Source organism: Ciconia boyciana, chromosome 1 (assembly GCF_034638445.1).
Source record: "Ciconia boyciana chromosome 1, ASM3463844v1, whole genome shotgun sequence".
In the NCBI taxonomy this organism is placed as follows: domain Eukaryota; kingdom Metazoa; phylum Chordata; class Aves; order Ciconiiformes; family Ciconiidae; genus Ciconia; species Ciconia boyciana.
The window spans coordinates 2,689,307-2,701,744 of NC_132934.1; the positions used below are offsets into that span (position 1 = coordinate 2,689,307).

Here is a 12,438-nt window from a genome sequence, read left to right on the forward strand (position 1 = left end):
GACTCTGTTGCCTTGTGCCAAACGTATTTTTGAATAATTTTTTTCTCTTCCTAGGGTCGAGATGATATTTCCATGCTGAGCACTGCTCACGCTGCTAAGAGTTTAAAACCAGTGTGCTCAGCACGTGCCAGATACCTAACTCTCTGAGGGAGAGAGACCCCTGCCCAAAAAGAGACAAAAAGACAACTTAAAACCCAAAAAGTTAATGCGAGAAGGGGAAGATGCCAATAAGAAGTAGTAAACTGAGTGGTAAGAGTATTTCCTGGGGACTCGAGAAATCCTATTTGACCGCAGACCCCACACCTTGGATGAATTAATCTGCTTCTCATTTCCTTATCAATAAAAAGGGACTTAGTTTTATTTTGCCTGTCTGGAAAGCAGGAACTGTGATTTTTTTTTTTTCCTCCATCATTTGGAGAGATTTAGGCCCAGTTTTAACCCACCCAATTTTACAGATTCAGCCGAGACAGTTCAGCCAGGAGGCTGGTCACCATAAGCTGCCTTCACAGCCGATGGAGAGAGCTGGGCACCTCCAGAGAGTTTAGGCACATTTTAATTAAGGCGAATGACTCTTTGGAGATGTCCATCTCTTTTTACAGACTAAAGAGCGTCATTTGTGTGACTGGTGCCTTTACTCAGCCTCTTCAGATAGGTTGAAAAACATGCAAGAGGATGGTTGTTCAAGGGAGAGAGGATGAAGATTGATAAGAAGGAGGTAGACACACAGGATAGAGCTTAAACTTGGACAACAAAATAATAATGCGCAACTTCAACATGAACATAACTAAATATGGAGCCAATTTCTGTAGAAAGACATGGAAAGAGATTGGTTTTAGCGCTCAAGGCAGCAAAAGTTTGTCCGAGAAGGCTATTGGCAAGAGAATGAAAAAAAAAGACTCATGTTAAGGGTAGCTACCCTGAACTGGTCAGGTTTTTCCCCGTCCCTGTGATTCCTTCTACGGCCTTTCAGTATTTCCCAAAGCCTCGTAAAAATGGTTTAACTATACAGGCTTAACTCATGAGTAGAGCTGCTTTCATAGAAATTTGCTGAAGAAGCAGCTAGACATGGGCTGGACAAGACTTAAGAAAAGCACTGCCAACACAGCAGGAGGTTTTTGTGGCTCTGTCTCCCATTTTTGTTTTCACTTTAATCCCCAACCCCTCATAAACTAGTCAGAAAACATAACTCACATTTGTAAACAGTTTGTGTCAAACTGAAATTGCACTTCTTACAAACATGTAATTTGCAGAAGAGATCTCACCTAGATCAGATTAAATATACTTCTGAAATTCGTCATCAATTAAAACAAGAAAATCCATAGTTGCTACTTATATTAAATGTCCAACCCATTCACACCCAGCCCCGTTAGGTTTTTTTTGCATTCCCTAGAAAATCAGAGCCAAACGGAAATCAAACATGAAAACTCTCAGCTGTGCATTTCTTAGCGCTGACGTCCTGACAGAGCTATCTGTTCTGCAAAGGACTCTGAATAAAACAGTCTTGCTTTGAGGAGCCTGTATTTGAATACATTTCATCCACGTTTGCGCATATTCCCCTTCAAGAAACACATGCACGTGGGGAACGCACGAATGCCATGTGCAAACCTTGCATAAACCATCTCTCTGGCCTCCCAACTTCTCACTATCTTGACATCTCAAGATCAGACACACGCTCCCTTGCTTCGATAGCTTCGCCTGACCGTATTAATACACAGCTCTAGGGAGTGTATTCCGATTTTAAGCAGCTATAAATGATCCTTCCTCCACTAACTTTATCAACATGAGGATTTAGCCATCTCAAACCCCCAGGGAAAACCCTGGTCCAAAGGGCAAGGCTGCGTGGAGCCGTACCAACGCGAGATCCCTGCAGAGGGCATAACGTCCCCACGGATCGAACCGCTCGCCCCGGGAAAGCCGGGTAGCTGCTATATTCCTCTGCATCATTTGAAATGTATATAGATTTCTATTTCAGTCAGTCATTTGCTAGCAGCAAAACTAGAACGCTTCCTGTTTTTCCTCCTGCTGTAATCAGGATATTGCCAAATTAGGGCTGTCCTAATTACTCCTCAGCAGGTGCCAAATCCAGGAATGGTATCAGCAAAGGAAGGAAGGAAGGACCTTTAAGTTCAAGCCAAAGAAATTACATCTATTGTCTGGCTCAAGTCAGTGAAGTTTCATAGAAAATATGAGCATTTTGGACAACGGCACGCGCACAGCTACCAATTTACACGAGCGCTCAGACGAAGTTTAGCCCACGTATGTGCTCACTGCTATTGTTGGTGTTATTAATAATAATAATGAGCCCATATGCAGCCGCTCGCCAGATGAAGCTTCTCCTGAATGAGATCAGGCAGTAGGAAATAATTTCTTAATGCTCTTGGTCAGAAAACACAAGGGGCTTTTTCAGCTTCCCCTGCTATTGCCAGCCTCAATTAGCCATTAAAGGAGATTATGTATAGCAGCTATTATAGCCCATGTTGCCACAGCATCTTTAGTGTCTTTCAATGCAAGTATTTATCCCCGCGGCGTGGGGCACGCTCCTGGCCCCCCTCTCCAGGGAGGGCCATTTACAGATGGGCAACTGGGATGTACAGAGAATAAGTTACTTATTGACGGTTACCAGGAAATCTATGACAAAGCAAGTACCCAAAGGTCTTAAACCCTGCATCCCGGCATAGAATCACAGAATCACAGAATCATTAAGGTTGGAAAAAACCCCTAGGATCATCTAGTGATAGGACGAGTGATAGGACAACTGACAGGACGAGAGGAAATGGCCTCAAGTTGCGCCAGGAGAGGTTTAGATTGGATATTAGGAAATTTTACTTCACTGAAAGGGTTGTCAAGCATTGGAACAGGCTGGCCAGGGAAGTAGTTGAGTCGCCATCCCTGGAGGTATTTAAAAGACGTTTGGATGAGGTGCTTGGGGACATGGTGTAGTGGTGGTCTTGGTAGTGTAGGTTTACGGTTGGACTCGATGATCCTAAAGGTCTTTTCCAACCTATACGATTCTGTGATTCTGTCATCTAGTCCAACCATCAACCCAACACCTCCATGCCTACTAAACCATGTCCCGAAGTGCCACGTCTACACGTTTTTTGAATACCTCCAGGGATGGTGACTCCACCACTTCCCTGGGCAGCCTGTTCCAGTGCTTGATAACCCTTTCAGTGAATAACTTTTTCCTAATATCCAATCTAAACCTCCCCTGGCACAACTTAAGGCCATTTCCTCTCCTCCTATAGCTTGTTACTTGGGAGAAGAGACCGACCCCCACCTCTCTACACCCTCCTTTCAGGCAGCTGTAGAGAGCGATGAGGTCTCCCCTCAGCCTCCTTTTCTCCAGGCTAAACAACCCCAGGTCCCTCAGCCGCTCCCCATCAGCCTTGTGCTCCAGACCCTTCCCCAGCTCCGTTGCCCTTCTCTGGACACGCTCCAGCCCCTCAATGTCTCTCTTGTGGTGAGGGGCCCAAAACTGAACACAAGATTCGAGGTGCGGCCTCACCAGTGCTGAGTACAGGGGCACGATCACTGCCCTAGTCCTGCTGGCCACACTATTTCTGATACAAGCGAGGATGCTGTTGGCCTTCTTGGCCACCTGGGCACACTGCTGGCTCATATTCAGCCAGCTGTCAACCAACACCCCCAGGTCCTTTTCCACCAGGCAGCTTTCCAGCCACTCTTCCCCAAGCCTGCAGCGTTGCATGGGGTTGTTGTGGCCCAAGTGCAGGACCCGGCACTGAGCCTTGTTGAACCTCATACAATTGGCCTTGGCCCATCGATCCAGTCTGTCCAGATCCCTCTGCAGAGCCTTCCTACCCTCCAGCAGATCAACACTCCTGCCCAACTTGGTGTCATTTGCAAACTTACTGAGGGTGCACTCGATCCCCTTCTCCAGATCATTGATAAAGATAAGGCATGATAATCCCATGCCCGGTAGGACCACGCTGCATTCAGCTTCCACGGCGTGGCTGGGGAAGCAGATCGCAGATCACTCAAAAACACTGCTAAACAAAGACGGCTCAGGATAGAGCATTTGACGACCCCTTGAAAGAATTAGTTTATGGAAAGGTTTTGGGAAAGTTTCACAAAACCCAGTGTGCGTGTATTTATATGGTGTGCTGTGGTTACTAATTCCTACATTGCCACGAGATCTGAACACCCAAATCTCAATATAATTAATTAAAATATAGCTGGATCTCTTGGGAACACTCAAACGGAAGGACCTGACTTGCTCTACGAGAAAGTAATAGCTATATACAGGGATTTATGTTAAAGATACTTATACTGTCCATCTCCAACCTGAGGACACCTTTTGCCGCATGAAAAGAAAAGAAAAGCCATGTGGTTTCTAAGCGCTACTGCCGCTCCCATTCACCTTTAAAGAGCCTAAACCACAGTGTGATGTGAACAAAGTCACTGGGAAACCAAGCTTCTTCATGTGCCAATGATCACTATTTCAGATTTTTTCCCCACCTAGAAAGAAATACCCTTGACCATCCCAGCAGGGATGATTTCTAGAAGTAACTCCTTCCTACTCATGTCAAAATAGCAAAAGCCCAAGAGCCGTATCTCCAGCATACATCGGTTTCCAAGCCTTCCTGTACCTGTAGGCAAGGGTGCAGGTGTCCTTGTACTCCTGGAGTTTCACACACACCATGTTGAGGAACTGATCCGAATAAGCGCTCAAGTCGTGCATCAGGTTCATCAGGTCTTGAATAGTCTTCTCCACAATCACCGTGCTCTGGAAAAGAAAGAAAAGCACAAGTATGAATAGCGGGTTCAGTGTGAATCTTAATTTCAGCCTTCTCCTGTTTTGCTAATTAGCATCACAGATGCAACTGTACAGCTGATGCTCCCCGACACTGAGCAGATGCTGGAGCAGCCCATGCCACCGAGTGACGTAAAACAGAACGAACGAGGAAAAAGCAGAAACCATGCAAACGATGGAAGAGGGCAGCTTAGGGGTTTGAATATCAGGCCTGAAAGAGTTTGGATTTTTTTCCGGTGGCTGAGGACCAGCGGAGTTCACCAGGTCTTTCCTTCACTAGATGAAACCTCAAAATGCAAAAGTGTGTTTTTTAGAGGAACCAGGTACCCGCAGCTTCACTGAGCTCTGCTTGAACTTGCAAACCCTGAGCTTTTCAACCTGACCAATAATTCTGGACTCACAGATTGCAGACTATCCTAAAGACCAGGGATTTCACCCACTGCTCCCATTCATACAAATTGCATGTGTAGGGCACAAGCTTTCTGCCGGCGGCTGAGGTTTAAGCAGCACATTGCAATCCTTTTCTTACCCCAAGCAGTGTATTACGATCATAGGAACAACAGGGTAAATCTGCAAACTGAAAATGCCGCTCCACATCCTACAGATGAGCAAGTTTGGACAGCCTGCAGAAGGAGGTACCGTAATATCCGATAATGTCCAAGCTTTAAAGAGTCCTGTATGGATTTTGGAATTTCTGAGGCACCCCAAGGTGACTTGGTGCAGTTTGTATTTATAACATTGCCTGCTGTATTTAATTTGTTTGCTACAAACAAGACAGAAGGGAGGTTATCAAAGTCCCCGGTTGATATAAATTGAATTAATATTAGGCTCGGTAGAGTGAAAGGTTATCCCTGAGCTATGTGCAAAGGCAAAGAAGGAGACTGAAGCATTTGGGAGCCCTGGTTCGTTTGAGAAATTCTGGACTCCAATTATACGGGTGGACCCCAGGGACTTCGAGAGAGCTGCATCAAGGCTGAATTTAGCCCTTTCTCTGTGTTAATCAGAATGTGAAGAAGAGTTAGTGACTCAGTTGTTTGCAGAGCAAAATCTCATCAAACCCCAAATCATCGTCTCTGCCATATCCCCACAAGCCCAACTTCCGTCTCTCTATTGATTTCCAGATTAAAGTGCGGCAGCATCGCCTCTGATCCATAATCCTGCTCCTCCAGAGCAAGCCCTGAGTGACAGGAATTGATTCTGCTCTGCTATCTGTCCCTGATTTGGTAAAAAAGCATCTGCAGACCTCATCCTCATTCACAGCACACATGACTCCTTAGCATGTGGGGGTTTCAGTGAAGGCTTAGTCACCGCCTGGGCTGTTCCCGGTACGTCCTTGGCTCGCAACTGTACTTGGAGGAAAAAACCAAACCTTCTCTTTGGTTGCTCTTGTATCTTATTAAGCTTGCTCTTAAGCAAATCACAGGAATTAACTGATCTTTCATATTGTAATTAGCAGCAATTTGGGATTATTTTGTCCAAACAAAAATGTAGTCTGGCATAGCTGCCTCTCAGATGCTCTTGTTTACGCTGCTTCTCCTGTTATTACAAGTATCTGTGTTTTAATAAATATTCAATCCCACTCTGGGCTTGATGCACGTGGAGGAGAACAACCAACCCTAAAGGACTTGCAGCCCAGAGTCATCGCAAGCAAATGAAGCAGACAACTGCGTAGAGAGGCTGCAGCAGTCACGGATGCTGTTTTCATACCGATGGGCTCCGAGGTGTGAGCACAGCTCATTAGCTGCAGGATTCAGATGTTGCCCATGCTCTTTGCTATCCCTGCTCGCCTGCTGGCGGGGATAAAAAGCCACCCAAATGCCACTAAAATCAGAGAATCACAGAATCATATAGGTTGGAAAAGACCTTTAAGATCATCAAGTCCAACTGTGAACCTAATGCTACCAAGTCCACCAAATGGGAGACCGATCTGGCACCTTTCCCTTGAGAGTAAACTCAAAACCATGTATGCTGGGCTGGTAAATGCGGTGGGAAAATTATCTAGTAATTTGGGGAAATTAGATCCATTAGGTCCACTGGGCTAGAGGTAGGGCATAATCACACCTTCAGTGCACTTGGGCTGGTGAAGGAGCTGCTGTCCGTCAACCTTCAAGCACCAACAACCACAATCAGTGCAAGGGGGTTAAGTAGAGGTGCTTCACTTTGCACCTAGATGGCTTAAAGGTGCTCCCATGGCCAGTGTTTGTCTGTCAGCAGAGGAGACAGCGACTCTCCAACCTGCTGACGTGAGCCACGAGAACATCTCTGACTGCACAAATGGAAAATACAGAAGTTCGGCTTCAATCCAAATCCAAGTCTCCTTCTGGGGGCTGATCCGGATCCCTAAGGGTGAGGCATTAAAGTTAACATTTATACATAGGGAAGAAAAAAAATTAAAAGCCTTCCTAACTCATGTAGCAACCTGGAAGACCAAAGCAATTTTCCTCCTCTTTGCATGGATAATCATACTTTTCATTTTCCACTGGTGTTTCACTGGTGGGAGGTGGGTGGGATTTTCAGCAGACCCATGGTATTAACTGATTTCTCTTAGCTTACCAGGGGAAGGATCTGTCCTTCCAGGCATCCTTGTTGGACAGCAAACTTCATGGGTTGGATGTGCAACCACACGAAGAGGAATCAAACCTGGTCTCGATCTGCCCCATTTCTCTCTCTTTACGTAACTCAACATTTGAGCAAACAACTTAAAAATCCAAAGACTGTATGCTAAAAGAGAAGATATTGCTGGTTTCTACGTAGTTTCTCCCACTTACTTCCTCCTCCCCACAATAACATTAAAATCACAGCTAAGCTCCTGCCAATATCTTGATTTTAGAATAAGATCTTTTGATTTAAAGGAAATACAAAGCTACTTGCATGATTTAAAAAAAAATTAAAAGAAAAAAGTCTATTACCATATGAAAGAAGACAGTCCCAGATACGTAATGGCTATTTTTCTGTAACATTTTAACCTTTTCCAAAGCAATCCTGACACATTTGCATGTGTCTCCAGGGACGCTATGTATAAGGATGCATTAGGCCACGTTAATATAGCCGGATTCGTTAGCTGGGCCAGCGCAGGATCTTCTGAAACTCCGTGTGAGAAAATGAAAGGCAGCGCATGTATTATCAGAGTTACAATCCAGTTGCCTCTAACCCATCTGGATTCATTAAGAGCAAATGGATATGATCAAAGCATAATTTTATGGCAAGCCACTTCAATGAAGCCTTTTAAAAAACCCCACACTAACAAGGAAACTCATCCACAGAACAATATTCATCTCCTCGCACCTGAAAACGTTGCATGGTGCTGAATCCTAACATCACGCCGAGGGTATGATTCATTACTCCTACAGCCCATCAGGGTGAAGGTTTCAAAAGTCTTAAGGCTACTAAAAATAAAAAGAAATTCCTTCTTACGACCTCCTGTCCATTAGCTACTGTTGAAGTAACAGGATAAAACAGAGCAGCACCACTCGTTATTAACACAACAGGTTTTATCTTTAATTTATTTTGCAAACATTTATCATTACTCCTTGATATGGTCCTTATTGTCAGTTGTGCTGAAGCTCCAGGTAACGTAAAGCAGCTCCAGGGCAGGTATAATTTACGCTCCGACCGTAGGGCTTCCACCAGCCCAGAGGGATGGAGAAGAAGCAGACCCAGAGGTATCATCCCAGTCATCCCTTTGGGATTATTGTCTTGTGCAAGCCCACCTAAGTGTTTAAAAGGACTCAATTCCTCTACAGCAAGAGGGCACTCGAAGTACAATGATGCAGCTGGAGGTATGTTTTCAAGCGTCCCTTAAAATGCAGTTTCAGTACAATAAAGCTGGTTCCCCAACAATTCCCCGACACGCAGAAGAAGTTCAAAACAACAGGTCAAGCCCACACAAACCTTCAGGTTTTCAATCTGTCATTTTGTTTTCTCTAACTTCTCGGTGAGGAGCACTTAGATGAGAGGAACGATCTCCACCCTGAGTTTTTTTTTTTTTGCAGAAATCACAGCTTCTCCCATGCCTGTTCCCTTGGTTCCTTTTTCTCGGGGGAAGAAGGCAAAGGTGGGAAGGTACCTGTGCAGGGATGTCTTCACCACGTGACGGGCTCTTGAAAACACAGATGGAGGAAGAGACCTTGGCAGTGGAAAGGTTGTCGATTATTAATATATTATTGCCCATCACTTAAAAATCTCCTCGAGATACCTTGGCACAGGAAGGCACCAGATGAGTGCAGGACGTGGCTGCCTTAAAGGAAAAGATAAATAAAGCCTAATCTAATTTTTAAGCTGGAGTATAGCTGACATCCTATGATTTAAAAAACGCTATATGGAGCACAGCTGTAATTAAAGGCAGGACAGGAGAGACAAGTGGTTTTCAAGCCTCTTCAAGCTCAGTGCTGACCCACAGCTCCGGGTTTGGGACCGTTTCCAAAGGACACCGGTGGTTACGTCTCACACTGACACCTTGACACGCAACATTTATTTGTGCATTTTCTTGTTGTTTTTTAATTACAGCTTCTCAGCTGCCCCCCCAAATGCTAAAATTCACAGCATCTTCCTTTCCAAAGTTATTCATCCTTTCCCAGCACCGAGAAGGTGTATTCAGCAGAGGGCTCAGCAGTAATGACCCACGCTGGGGCACTACTCTTCAGGGAAGAGCCGCAAATATATAAATCACCATGTCAGAGGAGGAAGCCTTCGCCGGCCCCAGCAGGAACACACCATCCATACAGATTTGTTCCATTTGACGCAGCCTTACCTATCTCGGGTGCCGTGTGCTTTGTCATCATCCATTACAGTAACAAACTTCCCCACGAATTGCTCCGGTTCCTCCCATGCAGGTGGGGTGCAGAGCTGGGGCCTGCACTTAGAAACTGGGTGGTTGTGGGTTAGGAGATGGTGGAGTGTCTCCTGACCCGCTGGGAAGGCTGGCATTGCTTTCTGGTAGTACCTGTGGGTGTTAGGCTGATTCCTTACTCTGCGATGAGTTGCAGAAATGAACTTGCAGAGGTTGGGATGGAGGCAATGAAGCTGATGGACACACGGTGAAAGCTGACTCTGGATCCATCTGAACACCAGCAAAGCATGGGGTGATCTCCTGGCATCTCACTGTTGGGCTCAAGCATCTCGCAAAGCCATAACCCAGGGTCCTGGAGGGATGCTCTGGCTCAGGAGCCCCAATGCAGTCCCGGTGCCGACCCTGCCCCACGGCGTGCGCTGGGGAAAGCCGCACGCCAGGGAAGTCCCCCTCTTTAACCAAGATCCCAAGGAAACAGCATCCAGCAAAGATCCATTTCAGCTTCTTTTCTTATATCAAACCTTCACTCTTCCTCATTCCCCTCTGGGCCCACTCCCCATATTGCAGCGTTGGCCGTTCCCATCCCACCTCTCCAAATCTCTTCGCACGCAGCTGCCAAACTGCCGCCCGTGCTGTGCCCAACCCAAGTGTTCAAATAACAGAGGAGGTTTAGGCAAAATGCTCCCACCAGTCCCAGGGCACCTGGGATATGCTGTTTGATTTTTTTTTTCTGTCTTTCTGCTCAGTGGCTCCATCTCATCTGCTTCCAGGTTGGAAGCTGCTTGGCCTGAAACGGGGACAGAGGCTGCCCAGCGTTTCCCTCGGCACGGCAATGCCCACGGGAGTGCGAAGGGGATGGAAACTTTTGAAGCCTGGCTCAGCATTGCTGCTGTTGGGTATCACACCAGCATAATGCCACTGGATGAAATAAGAGATAATGGGGTTGTGGAGAGAGGACTGAGCTCGATGTGCTCTTAGATATTGGCCTGGCATGCAGAATTCTGCATAAAAATGTGCAATTTCCCAAACACCATATAGAATCTGGGGTCTGGGATCCAGCATCTGGGGTTAATTTTATGACGACATTATCCGGTACTTAAACCGTGGCTACAAAGAGGACAGAGGCTCTCTCTTCACAAGGAGCCACATGGAGAAGACAAGGGTCAATGGGTGCAAGTTGCACTGGGAGAGGTTTCATCTTGACATAAGAAAGACATGTTTTACAGTGAGATCAATCATTTGCTGGAACAACCTCCCCAGGGACGTGGTAGAGTCCCCGTTGCTGGAGGGTTTCCAGATGTGACTGGAGAGGGTGCTGGATAATCTCATCTCAGCTCCCCTTCCCACGAGAGGTTGGACCAGAGGACCTTTTCAGGTCCCTTCCAACCCGGGCTGTTCTATTCTATGATTCTATGATTCATTAATATTCTGATTAATTTTATTAGGACATTTACGGAGACTAACGAGGTTTCAGCAGCCACGGGAGCGTCACCAAAATGACACCCAAGGCAATCAGCTCTAAAATAGGAAACCCATCCTGCCCGAGCTGCCTCCCCAGCCCGTGCCTCCACCTGCCATCCCGCCTCCCCCTGCGCTCTGACCCACGATGCTCCGCAGCATTAGGCTGCCAGTTGCAATTTAGTTATTCTGCTGTCAATTAATAACGGTTTGTTACTCAGCAGGCGGGTGAAACAGAGCTCTGCAGCGATCTCCCAGCATGTGCTTTGCTTTACTGGTGCTCTGCTTTACCAGTTGAGCTGCTTAAATACCTGGACAGGCTCTTGTGAGCTGATAAATATCAAGTGCTGTCAGCGCCTTGAAGGGCAATGGGAGATGGAGATAAAAAACACAAATGCATTTACTCCCTTTGCCCAAATTCCAGCAGTTTAACAAATACCTTGCGATGCCACTGAAATAACTATTTTCTCATCTCATTAGATGATATTACATGTTAGTAGAGCAGAGTTAGAGATGGAAATCATTCAAAACTGAAAACCAGGAGCTGGGGACCCAGTTTTCCCCGAATATTGCGATAGACGGGCTGCTTAAGCCTACTTGATGTCTAAAAAATAGCCAATGTAAGTCCTGTGGCTGGGGGAGCGGGCACGGGCTGGGCAGGAGAGCTGGGTGCTGCCCCGGCTCCATCATTGCCATGCGGAGCCAACCTGCACCCCTGTTTCAGTATATCAGCACTGTGGTTACACCCACTAAACCAGAAAAAAATAAACCAACCCTGATCCAACTAAAATTTTTGGGTTTTTTTAGCTAACAGAGGAAAGATGATAGCCTAAATTGTCTGTTTTACTGATTAGTGGTTATTTCACACGGAGCGATAAGGGGGCTTTTCAATTTGTTTTCTTCCGTGGTACATCCAGGGTTTATAAAGGGCTGGAGTTTTTAGTATGTATCAATTCAAATACGTGTTTAAATGCAAAAACTCTTTTTACGGTCTCAAAATCTGATAGCCTGCTTTTCTCATATAGCATTTTTTTTCAGCAAAATTCATTATTCCTGTATCAGTTCTGCAGAATCCTGCCCGTTACTATGGTTATACTACATTCTACTACAACTTTGCTTCTCAAATGCTCCTAACTCCGAGGGATTTTTTTTTTTTTTTAAAAACTATAACTCTGGCTGTTTCACTGCAGGTGATATTTTTCTTTTTGTGAGCTTTATTCTGAGAGGTCCTGAGTGCCTTCATCCCCACAGATGTGAACGGGAGCTCAGGATACGCTGTATTTCTCTCTCACCTTTGAACGTGATGCTGCAGCAGCTAAAGGAGGGCACAAACAAGGTCTTGGATAGCTCTTATTTACCTGGCACTGTGTGATCCAGAAAACACTTGCTCCAGTGAACTAGAATATTGATGAAAGGCAAA

At 45.8% G+C, this 12,438-nt stretch overlaps 1 protein-coding gene across 1 annotated transcript in view; it reads right to left on the bottom strand.

The window, feature by feature from the left end:
• EXOC4 (exocyst complex component 4) overlaps positions 1 to 12,438 on the bottom strand; it is a 421,757-nt gene that overhangs the window by 70,632 nt on the left and 338,687 nt on the right. The window contains exon 12 of the mRNA XM_072857159.1: positions 4,608 to 4,744. Within this exon, the coding sequence (XP_072713260.1) occupies positions 4,608 to 4,744 (137 nt within the window). The remainder of the gene's footprint in view (positions 1 to 4,607; positions 4,745 to 12,438) is intronic.